The sequence below is a fragment of the Erpetoichthys calabaricus genome, chromosome 14 (assembly GCF_900747795.2).
Source record: "Erpetoichthys calabaricus chromosome 14, fErpCal1.3, whole genome shotgun sequence".
NCBI lineage: Eukaryota > Metazoa > Chordata > Cladistia > Polypteriformes > Polypteridae > Erpetoichthys > Erpetoichthys calabaricus.
This window is the reverse complement of record NC_041407.2, coordinates 4,957,756-4,980,735: the sequence shown is the minus strand read 5'-3', so window position 1 is coordinate 4,980,735 and position 22,980 is coordinate 4,957,756. Positions and strand designations below refer to the sequence as shown.

The 22,980-nt window shown below is 41.0% G+C and overlaps 1 protein-coding gene across 3 annotated transcripts in view; it reads left to right on the top strand.

Moving 5' to 3' along the window:
• The window catches only part of recql5 (RecQ helicase-like 5), a 99,696-nt gene that overhangs the window by 64,413 nt on the left and 12,303 nt on the right, over positions 1-22,980 (top strand). For all 3 annotated transcript variants that reach the window (XM_051918941.1, XM_028819768.2, XM_028819769.2), the window contains 6 exons: positions 50-280; positions 3,082-3,175; positions 12,351-12,387; positions 17,035-17,093; positions 18,586-18,641; positions 19,983-20,076. In XM_051918941.1, the coding sequence (XP_051774901.1) occupies positions 50-280; positions 3,082-3,175; positions 12,351-12,387; positions 17,035-17,093; positions 18,586-18,641; positions 19,983-20,076 (571 nt within the window). The remainder of the gene's footprint in view (positions 1-49; positions 281-3,081; positions 3,176-12,350; positions 12,388-17,034; positions 17,094-18,585; positions 18,642-19,982; positions 20,077-22,980) is intronic.

Genomic DNA, 22,980 nt, shown 5'->3' with positions numbered 1-22,980 from the left:
GGTTATCCCTTTTCCTCTCTCAATTTTGGAATTGTCTGTTTGTTCTTAGGTGCCGCCATGCTGCTATCGCTCAGTATTTTGGGGACGAGAAACCCCTCTGTGGAAAATCCTGCGATTACTGCAAGACTCCAGCTGCAGTGAGGCAACACATAGAGAATGTCAAACAGCTGGAAGCATCTTGGGGGAAGACCTGCATAAGACCAGCTGCCAAGGCGTCCGGGCCGTTTGGCTTTCATCAGGAGCTATACGAAGGGGCGCGGTACGGCTACGGCTTTGAAAGGTGCGCCGTTTCATTTCTTGAGTTTTAGATGAAGTGAAAATGATTAAACTTTTGCAAAGTGTTTGTCTTTTTTTGCGTTGAACCTAATTCTGTTTGAAGGGTTGGCCGCCAGTCAGCCTCACTGTGCTTGGTCTTTGGGTTGATGTCATTGCAGTATTTTTTTTTTTGGCTTGTTCTGCCATGATTTGTCTTAATAATCTGCATATATTTGGTTTATTTAGTACAGACCGAAATCAAAGCTTCTTTCAACGTGTGTGTCGTCTGCTTAGATTGGTCGAGCATCACTTTTTCTGACAGATGAGGTTTTGCTTCACCGTGACCGTGGCCGCCGAAGCATAAGGCGAGATCCAGCACGGGTAAACTCGCGTCAAAAGAAATCTCTCAGTCCAAAAGTTTGTTTTAAAAGTATTTAGTGAAAGTTAAAGGCAAATAATCCACACAAGAATAAAGAAAAAATAGTTACACATGTAGAATAAAAGGAGGAGAAATGTACCTTCTCTAAACTTAGCTGTTCTTGAGAAACTTTAGTTATTTCTGTACTTAAATCTTCTTCTATACTTAAAGGTTCTTAATTTCTTCTTCTGTACGCCTTAAGCGTACGGTACAGTATTTAAATAAAAACTGTTTTCTTAGAGTTATTTCGCACACTCAAAAGGCCCGTAGGCCCTCGGGCACGGTCACGATTTAAAACCGTATGCCTCTACACCTCACACATGGCAAGGCTGTCACTAACTGAAGAATAAGGTTTACTCAAAGCTGTTAGAAATGGCAAGGATATACCAATACAATCCTACTTATGGGGGTTATAGGAACCTCCCATAGATAATGCATTGTCATCTAGTAAAATATTAATGAATCTTCTATAACTAGGAAAATGGCTCTTACAGTGACATCAAAAGAGTCTGAAGTACAAGTCTCTCTATTTAATTCTTCTAGTTACTCATCACCATTCATCTCCATTCTAACTTTGTGTAAATATTATATTACTCTGCTATGCTTGTGGTTTCGTACATACTGCTAGCTTGGTTTCCAGGTGCTGACCCAAATGTGGACGAGCAAAGTGTACAGCAACTGCAGACACGGAAACCTGAAAAGAGGCCCGAGCTTTACATGCCAGCTGAAAATTTACATTACAGCTAGCGTAGGATGTGGTGTGAATTCATACACAGCCAGAGCAGTAGAGGAACTTGAATAAGAATTTATAAAAGAAAAGAAAAAAAAAAAAAAACGATAACGCAATCTACAGAAACGGAAAGGGAAGTCTGAAAATAAAAATTTGGAAACAGAAGAGGAAGTTTTAAAAATGGAGCAGATTGCCACAAAAGAATATGTCCAAGTCGTGTAGAAGTGAAGCATTGCCTTTTATGCTGGGCGGGGCATATCATAAGAACGGCAGAGTTTCCATAGAAACCCAAGTCTGTGTGGTGCACCAAGGGTAAGAGGGGGTGTGGCTTACCATCAGAACTGGGAGGAGTTTGCATTTTTTTGAGAATGTAACGTGCTACACAAGTATTAGGAACATTTCTTTGTGCAGGGAAGGAGCAAATGTTTGTAAAATGACAAACTGTAATGTTATGGTGCCCCACAGGTAGGTTTGAATGTGTGAAGCTTTCTTTATTTATGAAGTCGCAATCATTGTTCTTGCCACATGACACAGTTAATATGAAGACAGATTAAAGGTCTACGCCTGCATATTTAACTAAAAACAGAATTAATTACAGTTATCCTAAATTTAAGACTGCTGCAGCTGTTAAGATTCAAGTGCAAGAACTTTAGTGAGTGGTGTGAGTTACCACAAGGCCATAATTAAACGGTACTTTACAAGGCCATTGTTACCGTATTTTCTAAAACAAGAAATTCATATTAACATGAAAAGATTATCAAGATTAGATTGTTCCATGCATAGTTTTATCAATTGATTTGTTTTATTTCCTCTTTCGGTTGACATGACCTGTTATGCCACACAATCTCAAATGTTCAGCCAAATGTTTTCTTGGCAATGCATCAGTATCTTTGTTTTTCGAGCAAAAGTTGCACTTAACTACAATTTAATACTTTTGACAGAATGTTTGCCCATTACACAGTTTTAAGAAACACATACTATTGATGGTCACCATATCTCAATGTGGAGTGGCACAACAGGTCCATTTTAATATGAAACTAGTGAAAAAAAATGAATTGTTAATATTGTAAATGATTATCTGACTGATTTATTTGTTTTATTATGTGACCTTTTAATTAGGTGATTGCAAAACTGGTCGTATTAAGAACTTCGTATTTATACTATATAATAAAACACTGTGTGTCCAGAAATCTGATTGGTCAGTTTGCCTTTGGTGGCGCGATGAAAGAGGAAGTGCAAGTGGATGAGGGAGAGTAAGAGTAAGAGCACACGTTGAAAGAGTCATCTTCAGAGATGGAAAGACTGACATCTGACCGCAGGCGAGAAAGGCACCTTGAAAATGTGCAGGCTTTACGAGAACACACTCGACAGAGGAGAGCGTTAATAAAGAGAGGCTCAGATACACACAAATACAGAGAAAAGACGCTTAAAGTACAAGTAGGATGAAAGAGAGCAAATATTGTTAAACGATTCTGTCCCCCGTCTTTGACAGGTCTATTCTCTAGTAGACTTGTAACACATGAGCATATAAACAGTAATACACTTAGAATTTTATTACATACAGAGTTAAATATTTTCATTTGTCATTTCATAAGACTGTTAATCAGTTATTGAAAAACAGAAAGGATTGTATTAGAGGTGTCACCTGGTTTGATGTCTTCCTCTCTTTTCTTTACAGATGTGATGAGGATTCAGAAGCTGATAAGGATGACTCTGATCATCGAAAGAAAGAATGGAGCAGTTTTTACCAAAAACAAATGGGTTTGCGACGGGTATGTAGCTTTTTATGGCATGTTTCTATAAATTTGCATCTATTTACTGTATATAGAAGTTTCCAAAATGTGTCGCTCATCAGAGTCGTACAGGTTTTATTTTTTTTGTCATACTCTGTTGTGTGAAGTGTCCTGCTTAGTTGTAGTCAGTTGGTTGAATAGAATTGACAGCTTTTATAGGCTGCAGTCCACTGGCCACAGTTTACTTTCTAATAGACTAAAGTGCAGAAACCTTTTATTTTATATTGCCACATTCGCAGTGAATACCACGCAAGGTTCATTACAAGCTCATTTCAGTGCTTGCCTTTTTAATTTTCACACCATTTAGAGTAGTACTAGGGTGTTGTACCGTGTTAGCCATTATGAATGTAGAGAAAAGTCAAGCAAAATGACAATAAAAGAAGGGGCCTGATTTGCCTCGAAGGCTTACATAGTGTAATCTTTTTAATTAGCCAATAAAAGGGGTCATTTTGCTCGACTTTTCTCCACACCATTTAAAGTAAACTCTAGAGACTGGTGTGTGTGTGTGTGTGTGTGTGTGTGTGTGTGTGTGTGTGTGAAAATCTCACCATTTACAGAAATACTCAAAAGTGGCACCAACAATACATACCATGATCGAAATTGCCAAGATGACCTTTTTCCCCATTCTGGTGTTTTGATGTGAACATTAACTGAAGCTCCGACCTGTATCTGTGTGATTTTTATGCATTGTGTTGCTGCCACATGATTGACTGATTAGATAATAATTCTTTACATAATTGCATCAATAAGTACATTTACAGGTGTTCGTAATTTCCCTCAGTTAGTGCATCATCTTCTTTAAAGTAAACACTTTCACAGATAATACATTAAAATATTAAAAGAAAAAATTGGGGTGAATGTGTGTGTATATAAGTGTGTGTGTGTGTGTGTATGTATGTATGTATGTATGTATATAATAAATATATAATATTAATATGTATATAATATTCATTATATATATATATATATATATATATATATATATATATATATATATATATATATATCTATATCTATATCTATATCTATATATATATATATATATATATATATATATATATATATATATATTCACGGCATTCGTAGTCTGTGTCACAATCTGATTGTATGGGTGGTTACCTACCAGGTAACGCTTGTGGTTGGCCAGCAATCTGCTGACATCCGCCACGGTGCCCTCAGTTTTTTGAGGAGCAGATCATAGAATGGTTGAAATAGTTTGAGCCCAGAATGAGGGCAAAACACGTGTCACGTACTCTTTGCATTTATTTGACAGTAAACTATTTCAACCATATATATATATATATATATATATATATATATATATATATATATATATATATATATATATATATATATATATATTGTGACAGATTATGGTCCTCCGTGACCCCTTGAACCCTCAGACTACACGTCAGACACCAGGTAAAAGTCCAATAATGGTTTATTATTAGAAATAATAATAATAATTGTGCACAAAGCACCCTCCTCTCCACAATACTCAGTAATAATAACAATAATAATACACAATCCTCCACTCCCAGACGCTTTGCCCTCCTTCCACCCAGCTCAGCTCCACGTCTGGGATTTCCCATAGTCCTTTTATATTTCCTGACCCGGAAGTGTTTCCCATCCTACAGTCCATGTGATTTCTTATCACTTCCGGGTCAGATAAAAAGTCCTTTTCTTCAACCCGGAACTTGCCTACGACGAACTTCCGGGTTATAGGGCACAAACAACTCTCTGGGCCTCCCTGCAGCGTCATCTGTTGGCCCCTGTGATATCCAGCAGGGCTGTAAAGGAAAACTCCATCGTCCATGATTCCCTGCTGGTATTCGGGGCACTTCCATGCAGCAGGGACAGCTCCATCTGGCGGCCTGGGGGTGTTGGCCAGGGTGACAGGCCGGCCATATCCCACAATATATATATATCCATTCATTATCCATCCTGCTATATCCTAACTACAGGGTCACGGGGGGTCTGCTGGAGCCAATCCCAGTCAGCAACCAAACCCCGGGCAGGGCGCCAGCCCAACGCAGGGCACACACACACACCAAGCACACACTAGGGACAATTGTGAATCGTCAGTGCACCTGAACAGCATGTCTTTGGACTGTGGGAGGAAACCCACGCAGACACAGGGAGAACATGCAAACTCCATGCAAGAGAGGACCTGGGAAGCAAACCCGGGTCTCCTATCTGCGAGGCAGCAGCGCTACCACTTTGCCACCATATATAACCCTAATATCATACACATATATACATACATACAATATAATATAAACTAGCCGTCCCCTGCGGCTTCACCCACATAGATGTGAAACAGGACAGCGAGGAGGGTCCCGCCTGGCTCCCCACTCCTGATGTCATGCCCCCTCTCCTCGGCCCTCTGCATGTCTCTCAGGTTAGTGTGAATATATCGCTACTGCAAGCGAACTATGATTCTTAGCACAATGAGAGAAGTCGCAAAATCAACCAGAATGTTCAAGCAAATTCTAGAAAAAAAAGTAGCAAGTAGTTCTCTTGTGAAAAGCGGACAGACATATATTATATATTATATATATATATATATATATATATATATATATATATATATATATATATATAAAATAGTGTTTTGTCTTGGTAGAGTAATATATATTGCTCTACATTCCCCTATTGTATTATTAATATGTAGCCTTAGAATGCCTAATCTCACAGACTTAACACTGTTTATAAGGTATTATTGTATATAACTTATCCCCACCTTCCCTTCTATATCTATAACCTCAGGCAATTAGATGTAGTAAAAAAACAAGCAGAGGTTAAGGTACAATTTAAACAATGTATTATTGATAATATTCATAAATAATAACAAAATGCAAAGTATATTTGAATATTGGCAACCATACAACCTGATTAAATGGTGATGTGTAGCTCAGGCGGCACACAGACTTGTAGTTACTTAAATGTCTATAGTTAAGGCATCATTGGTGCTCAGCTTTCAGCCACATGTCTGTTCAAAATGGCTGCTGAGCTGTGCTGTTCATTGTGTTGTCTTCATCATCACAGGTTAGCAAGAGAGAGATACTTCTTCATCATATGTTGGTTAGTAAGAGAGAGAGTGTGAGGTTAAACAAGTAAATATATAGATTTTCTGTCCAACCCCTACAGCCAATAGGGCGTCGTAGTACTTAAAGGCTTCTGAACCAAGTTAATTCCAAACAGCCATACTTCAGACCAATGGGGGAAATAGAACATCTTAACACCTGTCCCCAAACCATATGTTAAAGTACACCTTGGCCCATTTGTGGGGGTAGAAATGTAATGCATTATTATTATTATTATTATTATTATTATTATTGTTGTTTTATTATAGAAATGACTTTAGCAAAGAAACACTCAGCAAACTGGTTTAAGACACATCCCCCAAATCCTGTCGTAAAATTCAAACAGACCCATTCCTAAGGTTAAACATTAAATTACATTGCTATGCCTAAATTACAAATAAAGACATACAAAATATTCATCAAGTTATACAGTATGTAAAATCTCACATCACAATATATAAAATCCAAATGTCTGTCTGTCCACTTTTCACAAGAGAACTACTTAGCAGATTTAGATTGGGTTTTGTTCTAGAATTTGCTTGAACATTCCGGCTGATTTTGTGTCTTTTATAATGTCGATTATAATTTTGTTTTCCCTCCCCAGATAGCTTACATCCAAAGGTAGTAATTCCAGTTACCAGTAACCCATACCCTGGCAGTGTGCTTTGAGTATGAAATGCATCACTCAATGGCATAAGCCCACAATTTAGCTGAAAGGGCAGCACCCAAATTTCACCAGTGCAGAACACCACCAGCCTGAGCCCGTAACCTTTGGTTGGCAGGTTTATAAGACCAGACAGAGCTTGACTTGAATATAGATGTTTATTATTTAGCTGAAATATTTCTCGCAGTCATTTTGAAAATGAAGCACTATATTATGATGCTCGCACAACGGCCTTTGTTTGTTTTTTATTATTTTTTTTCTCTATATAGTCTCTTGCATAGCAAAGCTAACAGCACAAAAGCTTGACTTCCAGGTAATGAACACAACACACACATTCCATTTCTACGTATTTGATTGTCTGAGGGATTACAAGCATCAAAGCCATTTTCTTCATTCACAAACATAAGCACTAATCGACAACAGTCCAGGTTTAAGGAAATGTAAAAATTATAATCTAATAAGTTGTTGTTCAGAAAGTTTTAGAGGAGGCGTGCCATCAAGATTATTTGAGTCTGTTGTGGGTTAAGTTGAATTTAATCAATTTTCTGGCATTGCCTTAATAAGAATTTCTGTTATTTAATAGCCTTCATAAGCTTTTTATTATAAAAAGATGTTATTATAAAAAGGTAAAAATAATACTGTTGAAATCGCACACAATACAGTTATATAATGCATCTTGTGTTTGAAGGAGGGCGGCATGGTGGCGCAGTGGGTAGCGCTGCTGCCTTGCAGTAAGGAGACGTGGGTTCGCTCCCCGTGTCCTCCCAGCATGGAGTTTGCATGTTCTCCCCGTGTCTGCGTGGGTTTCCCCCCACAGTCCAAAGACATGCAGGTTAGATGCATTGGCGATCCTACATTGTCCCTAGTGTGTGTGTGTGTGTGCCCTGCGGTGGTCCGGCACCCTGCCCGGGATTTGTTCCTGCCTTGCTCCCTGTGTTGGCAGGGATTGGCTCCAGCAGACCCCCGTGGCCCTGTGTTAGGATATAGCGGGTTGGATAATGAATGGATGGATGGATGTGATGTGTTTGAAGGACCCCAAGCTTCGACTAGCGCTGGCTTCATATGACCTTGGCTTGTGTTTGCCCCCTGCAGGGTTTTAGTTTGTTGCAGACATCCATTCGTGTTTCAGTACGTTAAATGGCCGTCTGGAACTGCTATATGTGCATCCGATATGTGGGCCTGCCAGTCCGTTTTGGAGACTGTGCATCGTGTCCTGTGCTGCCTGAACAAGTGGCGGCTCTCCTGTGTGGCCGTTTATCAAATGAAATGCCTTAGAAGATGAATGTGTTGAACTGTACGATGGAAATACTAAAAATGTCAAACGTGTTTACTTTGTACAGGCTAATGATGCTGCAAAGAAATCTGTAATTTAAATGTAAGATGCTTTGTGATATCACATACAGGAATAGCAGTATATAAAATAATGAACAGTTCCTTCCTTATAATTAATATGAAAGACACTCAAATTCCTTTTCTTCTGTGAAATTAAACATTTTATGCTATTGCATGTTTACTTATGATTATCGTGCGCCATGGTTGTGACCATTCCGTGCGTTTTTGTCTGACATGCTAAATCTTGGAGGATGATGTTACCTAAAGTAATGACCGTGTAGAAGGCCGAGCGGCTGTCTTGCAGTTGTGCATAAACAATCATCTCTTTCTTTCTTTCTCTCTTTTCCTTCAAAAGCAGTAGAATGAATCCATTGAGCAGTGTGGCCGTGAGTCAATGTCCAGCTTTTTCCATGCCCCCAGGAAGTGTGAATGTGTGTGAAGAGCCCGCCTGAATGCTTATCTGTTTCACTGTCTGCCAGCCAAACGTGCTTCCCTCAAATCTGCCTTTCCGCAGTCTTTGCAACACATTTCAGTTTCCAGGCCTTATTCTTTAATCCATTGGTGCTTTTACCCGAAAATAAAATCAATTAACGTACACAAGACGTTTCAGTGTGTACAAATAAAGCTAACGAGTGATAGCATCAGAAACTTAGGGCTGCATTTAGTCCTCGGTGTAGATCAGGGGTAGGCAAAGTCGGTCCTGGAGGGCCGCAGTGGCTGCAGGTTGTTGTTTCTTAATGAGATGTCAGTTATTGCTGAGGGCGCCCTTATTGCTTAAGTGACATTTTGAGGCTTCATTTTAGTGTCTCGCTTGTTATGGTTTCCCACCCTTAATTGCTTATTTCAATCTTAAACAGCTGAACTCGCTGCTTTAATTGCTCCTTATTAACAATAAGATGTAAATGACAAAGCAGCCAGCAGTTCTCCGTTTAGCTTGTTTCCATTTACTTCTCTGTGTGTTCATCATACGCAGTTTGATTTAATAAAACAATAGAAAATGTGACAAACTGAAAGTGATTAGGCTTCAAATCCTTTGGATGATATCCTACAAGCCATAAAATTAAATAAGGTCCGAGACTGGCAAGGATTGGTTTCTAATTAAGCAAATGGGTTGGAATGAAAACCTGCAGCCACTGTGGCTCTCCAGGACCGACATTGTCCACCCCTGGTCAAGATAATTGAGTAGCAGCTGTGGCAAGCGGCTGGGGGTGGCACCCAGCCGGGATTCCCGGAAGGACCTCCACGAGGGGGTGACCACCCTGGTGGTTTTGGGGACCACGGGAACAGAGCTTAGAAGCTCAACCCTATAGGGGCCCGTGGTCACCGCCAGGGGGCGCCCCAATGCCTGGAGAGCCCTGGTCCTCAGTACTTCCACCACACCCGGAAGTGCGGGGGGGGTTTGGGGGACGACCAGGGACACCCGGACTGCTTCTGAGTGCGTAGCTGGTACTCCCGCCACACTGCTAATCGGGAGGCACCTGGAGCACATCCAACTGTGTATAACAGGGGCCACCTCCCTCCATTCGATGGCTGGAGTCGGGAGGAAGAATGCAAGAGCTCGGAGGAGGAGGAGTGGAGGCGGACCAGAGAGGAAGGCATTGTGTGAGAGTCCTGGACTTTGGGGGAGTTTGGGGTTGTGTGTGCTTCACCTTGTAAATAAACGTGTTGTGGTGCTTAAAAGATGTCTACCTGTCTGTGTCCGGGCCGTACTCCACACAGCATAACACGGACGGTTGGCAGGGTCCATAAAACTGCAGGCACACACGAGGGTGCAGAGGGTTAGTCCCCCCCGATGTCAGTTTGTGAGGCCGTACGTCTTCACGAATATCCACAGACTGAAAGCAGTTCAGGTGATCTGCCCGTTTCACCGCCTGTGAGCAAAAAACGCCTGACGTTTGTAACTCCCCTGGTGAGATTAGACAGAGTTGGAAAGCACGGAGATTAGCTGTTCACACTGGGATTTGTGATGGACCTCCTTTATCCCACGTGCTGCGTCTTTCTTCTGGATTTAGACATTGTATTTGAGATGGTTGAACAGCTCCACTTGATTGCTGTCTTCCATTGCCTGTTATTGTGCTATCAGGCTGTTTTCTGCTGCAGTATCGTAATATCTTGGTTGGTTTTGCATTTCAGTTCACGTCAAAAGTGGTTAAATAAAGGGGAATGGTTATTGAAGTTGAAGAAGAGGTGGCTGTGCTGCTAGACTTCTTCTGTGGTGTGCATCTGTGAGAGAAGCTTGTAAGTTCTAGCAGACCTGCTGCGTTCCCCCAGCTTCTTTTGTTCACATTTCATTTTCATCCCGGGTTGCTGCCACCCTATGTTTGAGAAGCAGGAAAGGCAGGTGTAGGAGGTTTTTGTAATTCACTTGGCCACCAGAACTTTCTAGACTTGAGGAGAGAGTTGGTGCGTTTCATCTTAGGAAGCCCTCCCAAGAAGCAAAAAGTACTGTACACCCTTAATGGCGCCTAGTCGTTATTTGGAGTATTTACAATATAATCCACCATCTTTGACACGGTGTACTTCATCCTAGATCAGACACTGTCTCAGTGTTTAATGATTTCTTTTTTAATACAGTTGTGGCCAAACGTTTTGAGAGTGACCCAAGTGTTGGTTTTCACCAAGTTTGCTACTTCAGTGTTTTTTGATCTTTGTGTCAGATGTTTCTCTGGTAGACTGAAGTAGAATTACAAGCATTTCAGAAGTTTCAAATCCTTTTATTGACAATTCTGTTACGTTTATGTGCAGAGTCCATATTTGCAGTGTTGGCCCTTCTTTCTTTCTCAAGACCTCTGCAATTCACCCTGGCAGGCTGTCTGTCAATCAACTTCTGGGTCAAATCCTGACTGATAGCAGCCCCCCCATTCTTGCCCCGTGGAGTTTGTCAGAATTGGTGATTTTTTTTGGTTGTCCACCCACCTCTTGAGGATTGACCACAAGTTCTCAATGGGGTTAAAGGTCTGGGGAGTTTCCTGGCCATGGACCTCAAATTTTGATGTTTTGTTCCCTGGGCCACTTAGTTCTCACTTTTGCCTTCTGGCCCGGTGCTCCATCATGTTGGTCACCAAACTGTTCTTGGATGGCTGGGAGAAGTTTCTCTCTGAGGATTTTTGGTCCCATTCTTTATTCATGACTGTTGTCTTAGGCAAAATTGTGAGCAAGCCCTGCACTGCCTTGGCTGAGCAGCAACCCCACGTGACATGAGTAGTCTCAAGATGCTTTACTGTTGGCGTGACACAGGACTGATGGTAACGCCGCTCACCTTTTTTTTTTTTTTTTTCTCGATGCCCCAAACAATCAGAAAGGGGATTCATCTGAGAAATTGACTTTCCCTCAGCAGTCCAATCCCAGAATATCAGTCTGTCCCTGATGGTTTTTCTTGGCTTCTTTGCTGCCCTTCTTGACAGCCACCAGGCCATCTTCCAAACTTCTTCACCTCACTCGCACCTGCCTGCTGCCATTCCTGAGCAAGCTCTGCACGGGTGATGCCCGCAGCTGAGTCAACTTTAGGAGACTGGTGCTTGCTGGACTTTCTTGGGTGCCCTGAAGCCTTCTTCACCTCTCTGTTGTAACTCAATCAGCATGGCCAAGTGATCTCCAGCCTTCTTCTCATCTCACCTGTCTTAACAAGATGATCACTGAAATGACGTCAGCAGGTCCTTCTGTGGCAGGGCTGACATGCAGTGGAAATGTTTTTTTTGGGATGAAGTTTGTTTTCATGGCACATAGGGACTTTGCAATTCAATTACAATCCATCTGATCCCTCTTCAGAACATTCTGGAGGAGATACAAATTGCCATCATAAAAACAGAGGCAGCAAACTTTGTGAAAATTCACATTTGTGTCCTTCTCAAAACTTTTGGCCACGGCTGTAGAAACTATAGAAATGAGAGCATCGTTCAACAAGTAGGTGACATCTGGTGAACATCTGCTGTACTGAATCATCAAACTTAAGTCACGTGATTTGCTTGTAAAAGTGTTTGGGGATGTTTTGCATTTGCTGGATCCAATTTTTAAGTCGGATTCTGTAGTTTAGTTGTTAAATTCACTTTGTGTTGCTTTTCTTTTCTTTCAGGATAAGGAAAAACCAAGAGAGGAGTTTGTTCCTCCAGGTCAGTATTAGCAGAAAGATTTCTGTCCCAATCCTGCATGATGGTTATTGCATTGAGTTCGTATGCTGAATTTGTTGTTTTAAGTCCAGGACTGTACTTTTATACTGGTATGGTAAGAGTGACACCAGTACTTGGATGATCCAGTAAACATTGCATCTTTAGAAATGTCACCCTGCCGTTTTAATCGGATGAATCGTGGATTTCCTGCAGAGTTGCTGCTTAATGACTTGCACCATAATGTCTTGATTCCTGTCCTAATTGTGGTCTCGAGCATCCCTGGTGTTAGCCATAATGGCAGGAGAGAAAGCGGTCTGTGTGAATCAAAGGTAATAAACACATCAACAACAACATCTACTTCTGTAGCACATTTTCATACCAACTGTGTACTTCAAAGTGCTGTACAAGATGTCAAAGAAGTAATTCATAAAAACACTCGGGGCCCAGTCTGCCCATTGGAACCCACCAAGCGTAACTGTCCTAAGCAGCCCCTCTCTTTTCTGTCTACGCTCTCCTCCAACCTATATGGTATAAGATAACCCAATAGGAGATATGAAAAGTGTCCGGGTCTCAGATCTGCTATTGACAACAACAATGCTTTCGGGGGGTTTGGTTTGGTGGTTGCTCTTTCAGTGACAAACAACCCATCTTCCAGGGTGCTGGTCTGCTAACTAATATCTGCTTATTGTTTCTGTAGTCTTTTACAGCCCAGTGTGTCGTCGTCTTTTCAGGGCCAAATTTCCCCCAGTTGACAAATTTAAAGCTTGTCCTATCCATCCATCTACTCGGTTTCATTTTTGGGACAGAAGTGAGAAACTGGTCATATTCTTTCCATTTCTCTGGATTCCCGCACAGAGACTCGCCAGGCCTACATATTCGACAACGCTTAAATTAAATGACTGCCTTACCATGTGTTATTTTTCACTTGCAGTTTGATATGAGGTGTGAAGCCCTGCTGCACTGACTCCCACAAAGATCCCGTTTTTGCTTCATCTCCAACTACACTAAACCAGAAGCATACTACATACCAGACCTTTTCTAACCTCCTTTTTCCGTTCTTCTACTAATCCATTCCACACACCCTCTCCTTTTGGACTGAAGCAGTTCACTTTTATCCTTCAACTCCCCCATTACCAGTAAACGTAACTTTAAATGCCAATCCAGAAACCTCTTGCAACATCCTATGTCTTTTTTTCCTTCTGGAAGCACCCAGAGACCCGAGTATCTTTTTGTTGCTGGCCGAGTCCCGTGGTTTCAGTCCCTTATCAAACCCTCATAGTGCTGAACCATAAAATGAGATTATTCATCAGCGGGCCCATACATTAATTGTCGGCCCCAACTTAAATTTTATAAATGCAATCTGCCATTTTTTTCTGACGTTTTCACATTCAATCTGTGTATTGACAACTTGTTGTCTTAAATCGCCAAATCAATAGCGTGGGATGATCGGTTTGTAAATCACATCACATTCCAGTTCAACAGCTTTTCGGTATGTTTTGCTGTATTTTGCTTCTAATAATTCAATAACTGTTCCTGTGTCCTTTGCTATCTTGGATTACGGAAGAGATTTGCAGCTGCTGATTCTTAGAAAATGTACATTTATGGAAAAACTGACTTCACAACGACATCGGCTGAGCATTAACCTGTGTAAGGCTTTAGCAGCAGCACACTGTTAGGTTCATCTTAAAGGGTTGTTACAGTTACACAGCCTTCAGTACAGCATATTATAAAAGAGTCTGCAGCTCTACATAAGATGTACTCGACAGAAAATCAATACAGACCTAGCTGAAGAAATTTAAATGTTACCAGCGAAGAATAGAACTCCTGCCAATGTTTCAGTTTCGGTCACCACTCAGGACTAAGTGCCGTTTTGATTAGTTCAGGTGTATTCAATTATTTTTTTTTTGTCATTCCTCTGGACGGGATGTACTGTTACATGATGCTCTTATAAGTTCAGTTTAACAACGGTTTAGAGTTGCATGGCGCTCTGCACATCACATCTTTGTCTCAACAACCAGCCTCACAGACATAATTTGATTACGCAGTGATCGTTCTGTCTCGCCTTTCTCGCAGCCTTTTATAAAGAACTAGCTGTGTAAGCCCATGCTATAAAAAGTCCAGGGTCCTAGAAACTATTGAAATCGTCAGGAGAAAAAATGGAAATATAGAGATGTCGGGTAATTGAAGGGAACTACTCTGGGCGTCTCTCTCCTAGGAGGATTAGTTTAGCCGACGTGCTAAAAACGGGATACTGTTTTGCTGATATGGTCGCCTCACTTCTGTATCAGCGGCTAAGCAACTTTGTCTTTCTTCGGAGGTTTTGTTTTGCCGACGTGCTCACCTCCATTGTCTGCCAGCTGCTGTTTCCTCGGAGGCCGAGCCCTTACCCCGACTCCACCTCTCACTTCCGGGCCAGACAGACAAACACACTTCCACGCATAGACATTTATCTATAAGACCAGTAACGGCACACTGCACGATAACGTACAGTGAATACACTTATAGTTTTCAGACTCTTTCTCTGTACGTTTATCGCTCGTTTGCTCAGAGGTTGATGCGCTTGCTGCTTCCTGAGCAGCTCTTCTCTTCTCCACCCTAGCGGCCCACTTCTTTTCTTTTGTCGGGAATCTTTTGGCATTAAAACTGATTAAGTCAGTGTTTGTGTTGCAATCACTTAGTACATTTTCCTTAATTTTTCACTTAAGCTGGCACTTGCCTGGCGTTCAATCTGCCTCAAGAATGATTTAAGATATGAAGAGGTAGGGGAAGTGACGGCGAAGGTGGTAGGGATGAGAACGACGCCCGTACACATGTACCACTTGGCTGCCCTGCTGCATGTTGCCAAGAGTTGATGCTACAATAAAAAATAAAAAAATGAATAAAAATCCTCACCCTGAAACCAGACAGTAGAAGTCACGTAGTATATGTGTACCAAATTTCAGGTTAATAGGTGAAACGGTTTGCGAGCCACAAACACACACACTTCCATGCATAGACGTTTATATATAAGATATGCAGTAATCATGGGCCCAAAACGTATTCGCAAATTTTCACATTTGTGGGGGTCCTACACCCCTAAATCCGGCGAACCACAAGGGATTAGTGTATATCACTTTTTTTTGTTTATTTGATTTTAACTTCAGGTGGCACAGTGGTCTCTGATCCTGCCGCAGTTTGATTTTCTGCTCGGTTAATTGGCCTAGCGTGTATGTTATAGTATTGGCTCCTGTCTTGTGCCTAACTGGGCGAGTTTCAGAACACAAATCCAAATCCACTGCATCCTCTGAACAGGATCATCTCCAGACAGAGGAGCAGCTTCAGCGACAGACTGCTGTCACCGTCCTACTCCATGGACAGACTGAGGAGATCGTTCCTCCCCCACACTATGCGACTCTTCAATTCCACCCGGGGGGGTAAACGTTAACATTATACAAAGATATTGTCTGTCTGTATACCTGCATTGTTATCACTCTTTAATATTGGTTTTATCAGTGTGCTGCTGCTGGAGTATGGGAATTTCCCCTTGGGATTAATAAAGTTATCTATCTATCTATCTAATCCTGCCTACTATACCAAAATCTATCTAATCCTGCCTACTATACCAAAATCTATCTAATCCTGCCTACTATACCAAAATCTATCTATCTAATAGATGGATGGATGATAACTTTTAAAAACAATTGGGTCTTTCTCTCAATTCTAATAAAGCACGTGTTTTCTAAGAGATAAGCATTTGTCAGTGCCTGTATTTCTTTTTCTGATTAGAAGGAACAATGTTGTATTTAAGAGATTCCAACACTTGGTTATGAATATAGAGGAGTTATTCAGTTTCAAATTGTTTTTTTTTTTTTTGTTTTTTTTTTTTATATGTATATAAATATAAAGATGGCCGCATCACTTTGATAATCGAGCTACAAAATAAACGACCAGTGTCAGCTGGAACAGCAGTGCCCCCTGCTGGCCAGTCACTGGCGTGGTAGGGATTTAGAAATCCTGCACCATCGTTTTTGTTTCCCCTTGTTAGATTTGTGACGCGTGTTATGATACTTGCTTATAGTAACGCACTTGTTTTGACATGGCTCACATGAACTTGAGTAATGGGATTGCCTGATTTTTCTACACCTTTTTATTTCTCTATTTAAAACAAATGATTCATAAAAAAAGCATTGTGCAAATGACATTTATTATTGTTAGGAACACAATCCAAATGTTCAAAGACACCAGGATGAGGCATGATTAAGACTTTAGGTTGTATCAAATGAGGTTCCTTAACAGTAGAAAAAGTTTAAATACATTTGTGAGCTTTAAGACAGAAAACGGATCAGAGACGAGGGAGCTCTTGGAGTTGGCCGTAGTCATGACTAGGTGGGCCGCACTGGAAGGCCTCATCTTTACAAGCACCTGAATGTTCACACAGATACTACATTTGAAGGTGGAACGGGGTTTCTTGCTGATGGTGGCCGATTGTGAATTAATTATTATCGGAGTTAAATGACAACAATTTAATTGAATAGCCCACCTTCCATATGCAAAGTTTACAGAATATCCAAATTGTTCCACTAGCATTTTAAACAAATCACAGTGATCTTGGAAAGCAACAGCAAAGTGAGGCGCTCACTCGTGTTCTTCACTGTCTGGTGTGTCTTTCAGACCCGGGTTGCCGTCTTCTGGAGGCTGCCAGCCAGAAAATTCCAAAGCTTACAGTAAAGGTATGTTGGGGTAAGCGAGATGTGAGTTGTGTTATCTGTAAAACACTGGAGGTCCAGGTGGTGCCGTTCTACTTTCTTGTAATGCTGGATCTTCAGCTTTGGAGTGCTAGGTTATGTTCTCTTTTACAATTCAGGTGTTTGAGGATGTGAAAGGGCAGTTTTGTTCATTTTTGTTTTTCTTGTTAGTAAATGCTTGCACATACCGTATGTACTTTTATAGTCCCATCAATGTACAGGTAAGTAAACTGTGTGACATAATTTATCTGTGGTAGAAATGCCCAATAAATCAAAAATCATATCGGCAGATAAATGGAGTGAAGAAAATGATCAGATTTTGATAATTTTATTTCTGATTTGCTAGCCCAATATACAGTAATTATAAGTCATAACAGGAAAACTGCTTAAACCGCTTGCTGATCAGTGCCAGTTCTGCTGGGTATCTTATCAGCTGTGTCTTTATTTCTCTGTGAATGCCAGTATTGACAAGTAAACAGTATTGTAGCACATGTTCTGCAAATGGTGTGTATTATATTATTAGTATAAGATATATAATGCAGTAATCAAATTTAAATCGAAAAGGATTCCCACGTCTATGGGTTCACTGCCAATTTCAAGACTACTTGCTATCTTGTTGGCACAACCTGTTGCTCCTTTGCCAGCTGATTTTATTTCTTGAGACAGTTGTGACATCCCGTTCAAACCAAACAAAAAGTAACATTCATTATCCTGATATTCAAGGCTACATACAGTATGCCAGGGTTCTGCAAGTTCACAAGGGCCACAGTGGCGGCGGGTGTCCGTGCCACCCCAATTTCTTAATTAGGAGCTAATCATGTCCGATATCAGAAAGTGTACTTTAAGGTCCTACTGTAAAGGTGGCTCATATAAAGGGAACAGAATTTAACCATTAAAAAGGTGGCTCATAAAGAGGGAGCAGAACTTTCCACGTTGGCAGCACAATCTTTTGTTTTCACCACTTAAACATACAGCTTCACAGTTGGCATTCTGGTGGTCTGACTTTTTCCCAAGTTGTGACTTTCAAACAAACAAAGATCTAAGGATGTAAAAGCAATGCCTACTGGGATTGCAGTAATCGAGCTCCATTCCAGAGGAGCTTCAGGCCTAGCGCTACCCCTTGACTCCACCAGCATACAGAGATAACCACAGGCCAGTGTTGGAGGAGAGACGGAGAGCAGGTGTGGCACATGGGAGCTGGAAAAGCTGAACACCGAACTCCAGTCTAAACCTTCCTAGAGGGGGAATTGTGATTGTCCGTCATTCCCATCTGTTGCCATGAGGTCTTCCTGTCGTTACAATTTTAAATTGAGTATTTTTGATATTTGTTGTTGCTACTCCACATTTAGATGCCAAACCACCACCCACAGTGCTCATCTGTGTTTCTGTTTTGAGTTTCCTGTCTTGCTGTGTATGTCCTTGTAGTTAAGATTTAAATTTTTGCTAAATGATGTAAGCCTTGTTTTGATGTTTTCAGGCCCGGGAGTATTGTCTTCAAATGCTGGAGGAAGCTCTGAATTTTCGGAAAGACAGGTAAATTTCCGACGGCGGGTCTCGCCACCTCCTGGTTTCTAGTTTACAGCGTGTCCAGTTAGCTGCACGCACACAGCATTTGGTTTTCTTTTGATGACCGGCAGCGATTCTCCAAGGTGAAGACTCTTGACTAGCATCATGAATATCAAAGACATTAAGGAGGGCAAAATGAGGTCATGTGGGGGAGTTCAAGAGCTCCTCTAGAAGGTTAATGAACGTTGTGCTCAGAGGGGGCTCGGTACAGCAGTGACACATCTGCTCCCATGATGCAAAGTGAAGTGCAGCGGCAGTGAAGAAACGAGGCCAAAATGTGGTTAACTGCACAGGGTCATTGAGCCAGCTTCATAATCCTTTTTATCTGTGGGAAAGCGGAAGCCACATAACCTCCTCCAACGGAGTTCTTTTCCAGTATTTGTAGTTTATTTGGGACTGATGTCACTCTTAAAGATGCAGCAAGTGGCGCCAGGGATGACCAAAATGTTCACTCGCCACCTTCAAAGCAGCTTAGCTGTGCAAAGTCTCGAATTGTTGTCAAAAAGCAGGTAATGAAAGCACGGGTTTTTGGTGGTTTTATTTAGCCCACCACGGCTAAGTTTTTTAAATAAACATTTTATGTCCTGTCACACACACACACACACACACACACACACATGGGAGGCAGCTAAAGGGCTTGAATGAGAGTAAATCTCAGCCAGACCGGGATGTGGCAGAGCGTACTGACTCTCTTTCTCTTTTGGGATTCTTGTAATCCTGCCGACTACGCCACTGTCACAAACTCGACAAAGAGCCATAGCCAGGCGTTCTTTCTTCTTCACGATATTCCAGACAGTTGATGTTGGTCATCCTAACGTTTTACTGATGTCTGTCTCCAATGGTTTGATTCTCGTTTTTCTGCCTAATGATGGCTTCTTTGACTTTGACTGGCACAGCTCTTGCCCTCCTGTTCAACAATGGCAGCTACAGACTCCAAAGGGCAGAAGTAGGCCGAGGTGTCTTATGAAGCCTGGAAACCCACCTGAGACGACAATTGTCCCAAACATTACGGTGCCCTGTAATTGGGAGGTCTCGGGGGGGTGTTGTGTGACCGAAATGGGTGCAAATCCCCTTAAATGAATGTCTGCGGTGTGCACTTTAATCACAAGTTTGATTTGTAATTTTAAACTGTGGAGCAGAGGGGGACATCAAGAACAAACTGATGCGTCTTTGTCCCAAGCGTTACGGAGGGCACTGTGCAGAGTCCCACAACAAGCCGCAGTGCAGAGCGGTTTACGGTATAAATGACACAAACCCAACCAGTCTGTTTAATGACCTCACTGAAATGTGTCCCTTTGTGTTTTACAGCAGCGCCACAGCAAACCGAGCAGCAGAAATGGAGTACGAGGCCTTTAAAGCGTGCAAGTCCTCCAATTTGTACAAGGCATCCATACTGAAGAAGGTAGTCCTCCCCTTTGGTCGTGCGCTTGGTAGTTTTGGTCATTTGTTTTGCATGTCGCGTGTCCCTTTCTGCAAAGTGTGGGAAATAACAGAAGTATAAAGAAATAAGAATTTATGTGCAGCGTGCTTTAGGCAACCTCTCTGTAGGGCCGTCCTGCTCAGGGTGCTGCACCAGACACACATGTGGTGAAAAAGTATTTGCCCCCTTCCTGATTTCTTATTTTTGTGCATCTTTGTCACACTTAAATGTTTCAGATCATCAAACAAATTGAAATATTAGACAAAGATAACCCAAGTAAACACGAAATGCACTTTTTTAATTGATATTTATTTATTTATTAAGGGGAAAAAAAAACTATCCAAGCCTATACGGCCCGGTGTGAAAAAGTAATCGCCCCCTAAACCTAAATAACTGGTTGTGCCACCCTTAGCAGTAACAACTGCAAAATCAGGCGTTTGTGATTTTGTGTTTACTTGGGTTATCTTTGTCTAATATTTCAATGTGTTTGATGATCTGAAACATTTAAGTGTGACAAAGATGCACAAATAAATAATAATAATGCATTTTATTTATAGGGCACTGTACATTAGCAGTAAATCTCAAAGTTTAAAAAAGTTTAAACAAAGGCAAAGCAAGATAAAAACGGAGATAAAACAACAATAATTATAGCATTCTTGTTAATAAGCTTTCCTAAATAGAAAAGTCTTTAGCTGTTTTTTTAAAAGAGCCCACAATCTGCTGTGTTCTTAGGCTCACTGGTAGGGCATTCAAGAGCGAAATCAGGAAGGGGCAAATACTTTTTCACAGCACTCTACGGCTGTTGTGTCGTAGGGGACACAGACATTAGAAAGTCATTGAAACATAATAATAATAATAAACAAGATACAAGTATTATTCTGGGTACACCTTAGTTCAGGTTGTGCAAACATGGCATCTGTTACTCATTTACTGTTACATAGCATGTCCTTAACATCCACTTCTTTGAGTCTTCTTAACACTTCCAAAGCATCACTAAAGTGTTTATTCATCTCTGCAATGTGACCGACTAACAGAATGTCACTTTGGAGTGGTCTGAGGTGGCCCAACGGGGAGACAATTCTCTTGATGTTACATATTTAGAATAAGACCCGTGAATCCTTCTTATTAACAAGTCATTTTACCATCATGTCAATATGCCCCACTGCACACAGATGAAGACCCTGTGCACTGATGATTACACTGGTCAACAAGCATTTTGCTGTACTTTAACAAACTTCACTTGCTGACTCCCAATCTGAAAACCATTTTCATCCAGCACGTCCCATTTTTTAATTATTATTGTTACTACCACGCTTTATATTAACTTCACCTGTTTGTTGTCTGGTACAGATCCTGTAATCGATATGTAACCCACTTCCTAGTGTCCAAATGACTTGAAATGTTGCACACTTACTCAGTTCCAATGACAATACATGAATCCATCATCAGTTTCACTAATTGATCAAGTAATCGGTCTTAATTAAAAAATGAAATTTTCATATGAAGTATAGTTCAAGATTTCACCAATAGATGGCACTAGTAACGGATACAACCAAAACAAACCCAAGACTAAAAAGTTGAATATATATATATATATATATATATAAAATACTTTTTAAAAACCACGCTTATATTAAGTTAAAAAGTGTAAAAAAAAAATAAGTCATACAATAGATCACTTGTAAAATAAAAGGTGGGCGCTTTTGCTAAGATTTTAAGAAGTGTTTTTTGAATGTTGATTAATGAAAGCGGCCCACCTTTTATTTTACGAGTGATCTATGAGAGACTTATTTTTTTACTTTTTAGTACACTTTTTAACTTAAGTGTGTTTTTTAAAAAGTATTTTATATATACAGTAATATGAAAAAGTTTGGGAGCCCCTCTCAGCCTGCATAATCATTGACTCTCCTTTGAACAATAAAGATAACAGTGGTATGTCTTTCATTTCCTAGGAACATCTGAGCACCGCTGTGTTTTCCAAACAAAGATTTTTAGTGACGCAATTTAGTCGTATGAAATTAAATCAAATGTGCACAAATGTTGGTCCCCTTGTCACTTTGCTGATTTCAATGCCTGTCACTGCTCAATGCTGATTGGTTGATGTGCTCATCAAGCCTTGAACTTCATAGACAGGTGTGTCCCATCATGAGATATAAAGGTATTTAAGGTGGTCAATTACAAGTTGTGCTTCCTTCCCTTTGACTCTCCCCTGAAGAGGGACAGCATGGGATCCTCAAAGCAACTCTCTAAAGATCTGAAAACAAAGATTGTTGAGTCTCCTGGTTTAGGGGAAGGCTACAAAAAGCCATCTCAGAGGTTTAAACTGTCAGTTTCAACTGTAAGGAATATAATCAGGAAATGGAAGGCCACAGGCACAGTTACTGTTAAACCAGCAGGTCTGACAGGCCAAGAAAAATACAGGAGCGGCATATGGGCAGGATTGTGAGAATGGTGACAGACAACCACAGATCACCTCCAAAGACCTACAAGAACATCTTGCTGCAGATGGTGTATCTGTACATCGTTCTACAATTCAGCACATCTGTATGGCAAGGTGATGAGAAAGAAGCCCTTTCTGCACTCACGCCACAAACAGAGTCGCTTGTTGTATGCCAATGCTCATTTAGACAAGCCAGATTCATTTTGGAACAAAGTGCTTTGGACTGATGAGACAAAAATTGAGTTATTTGGTCAGAACAAAAAGCGCTTTGCATGGTGGAAGAAGAACACGGCATTCCAAGACAAAAACCTGCTACCTACTGTCACATTTGGTGGAGGTTCCATCATGCTGTGTGGCTTGTTCAGGGACTGGGGTCCTTGTTAAAGTCGAGAGTCGGATGAATTCAACCCAATATCAACAAATTCTTCAGGATAATGTTCAAGGAT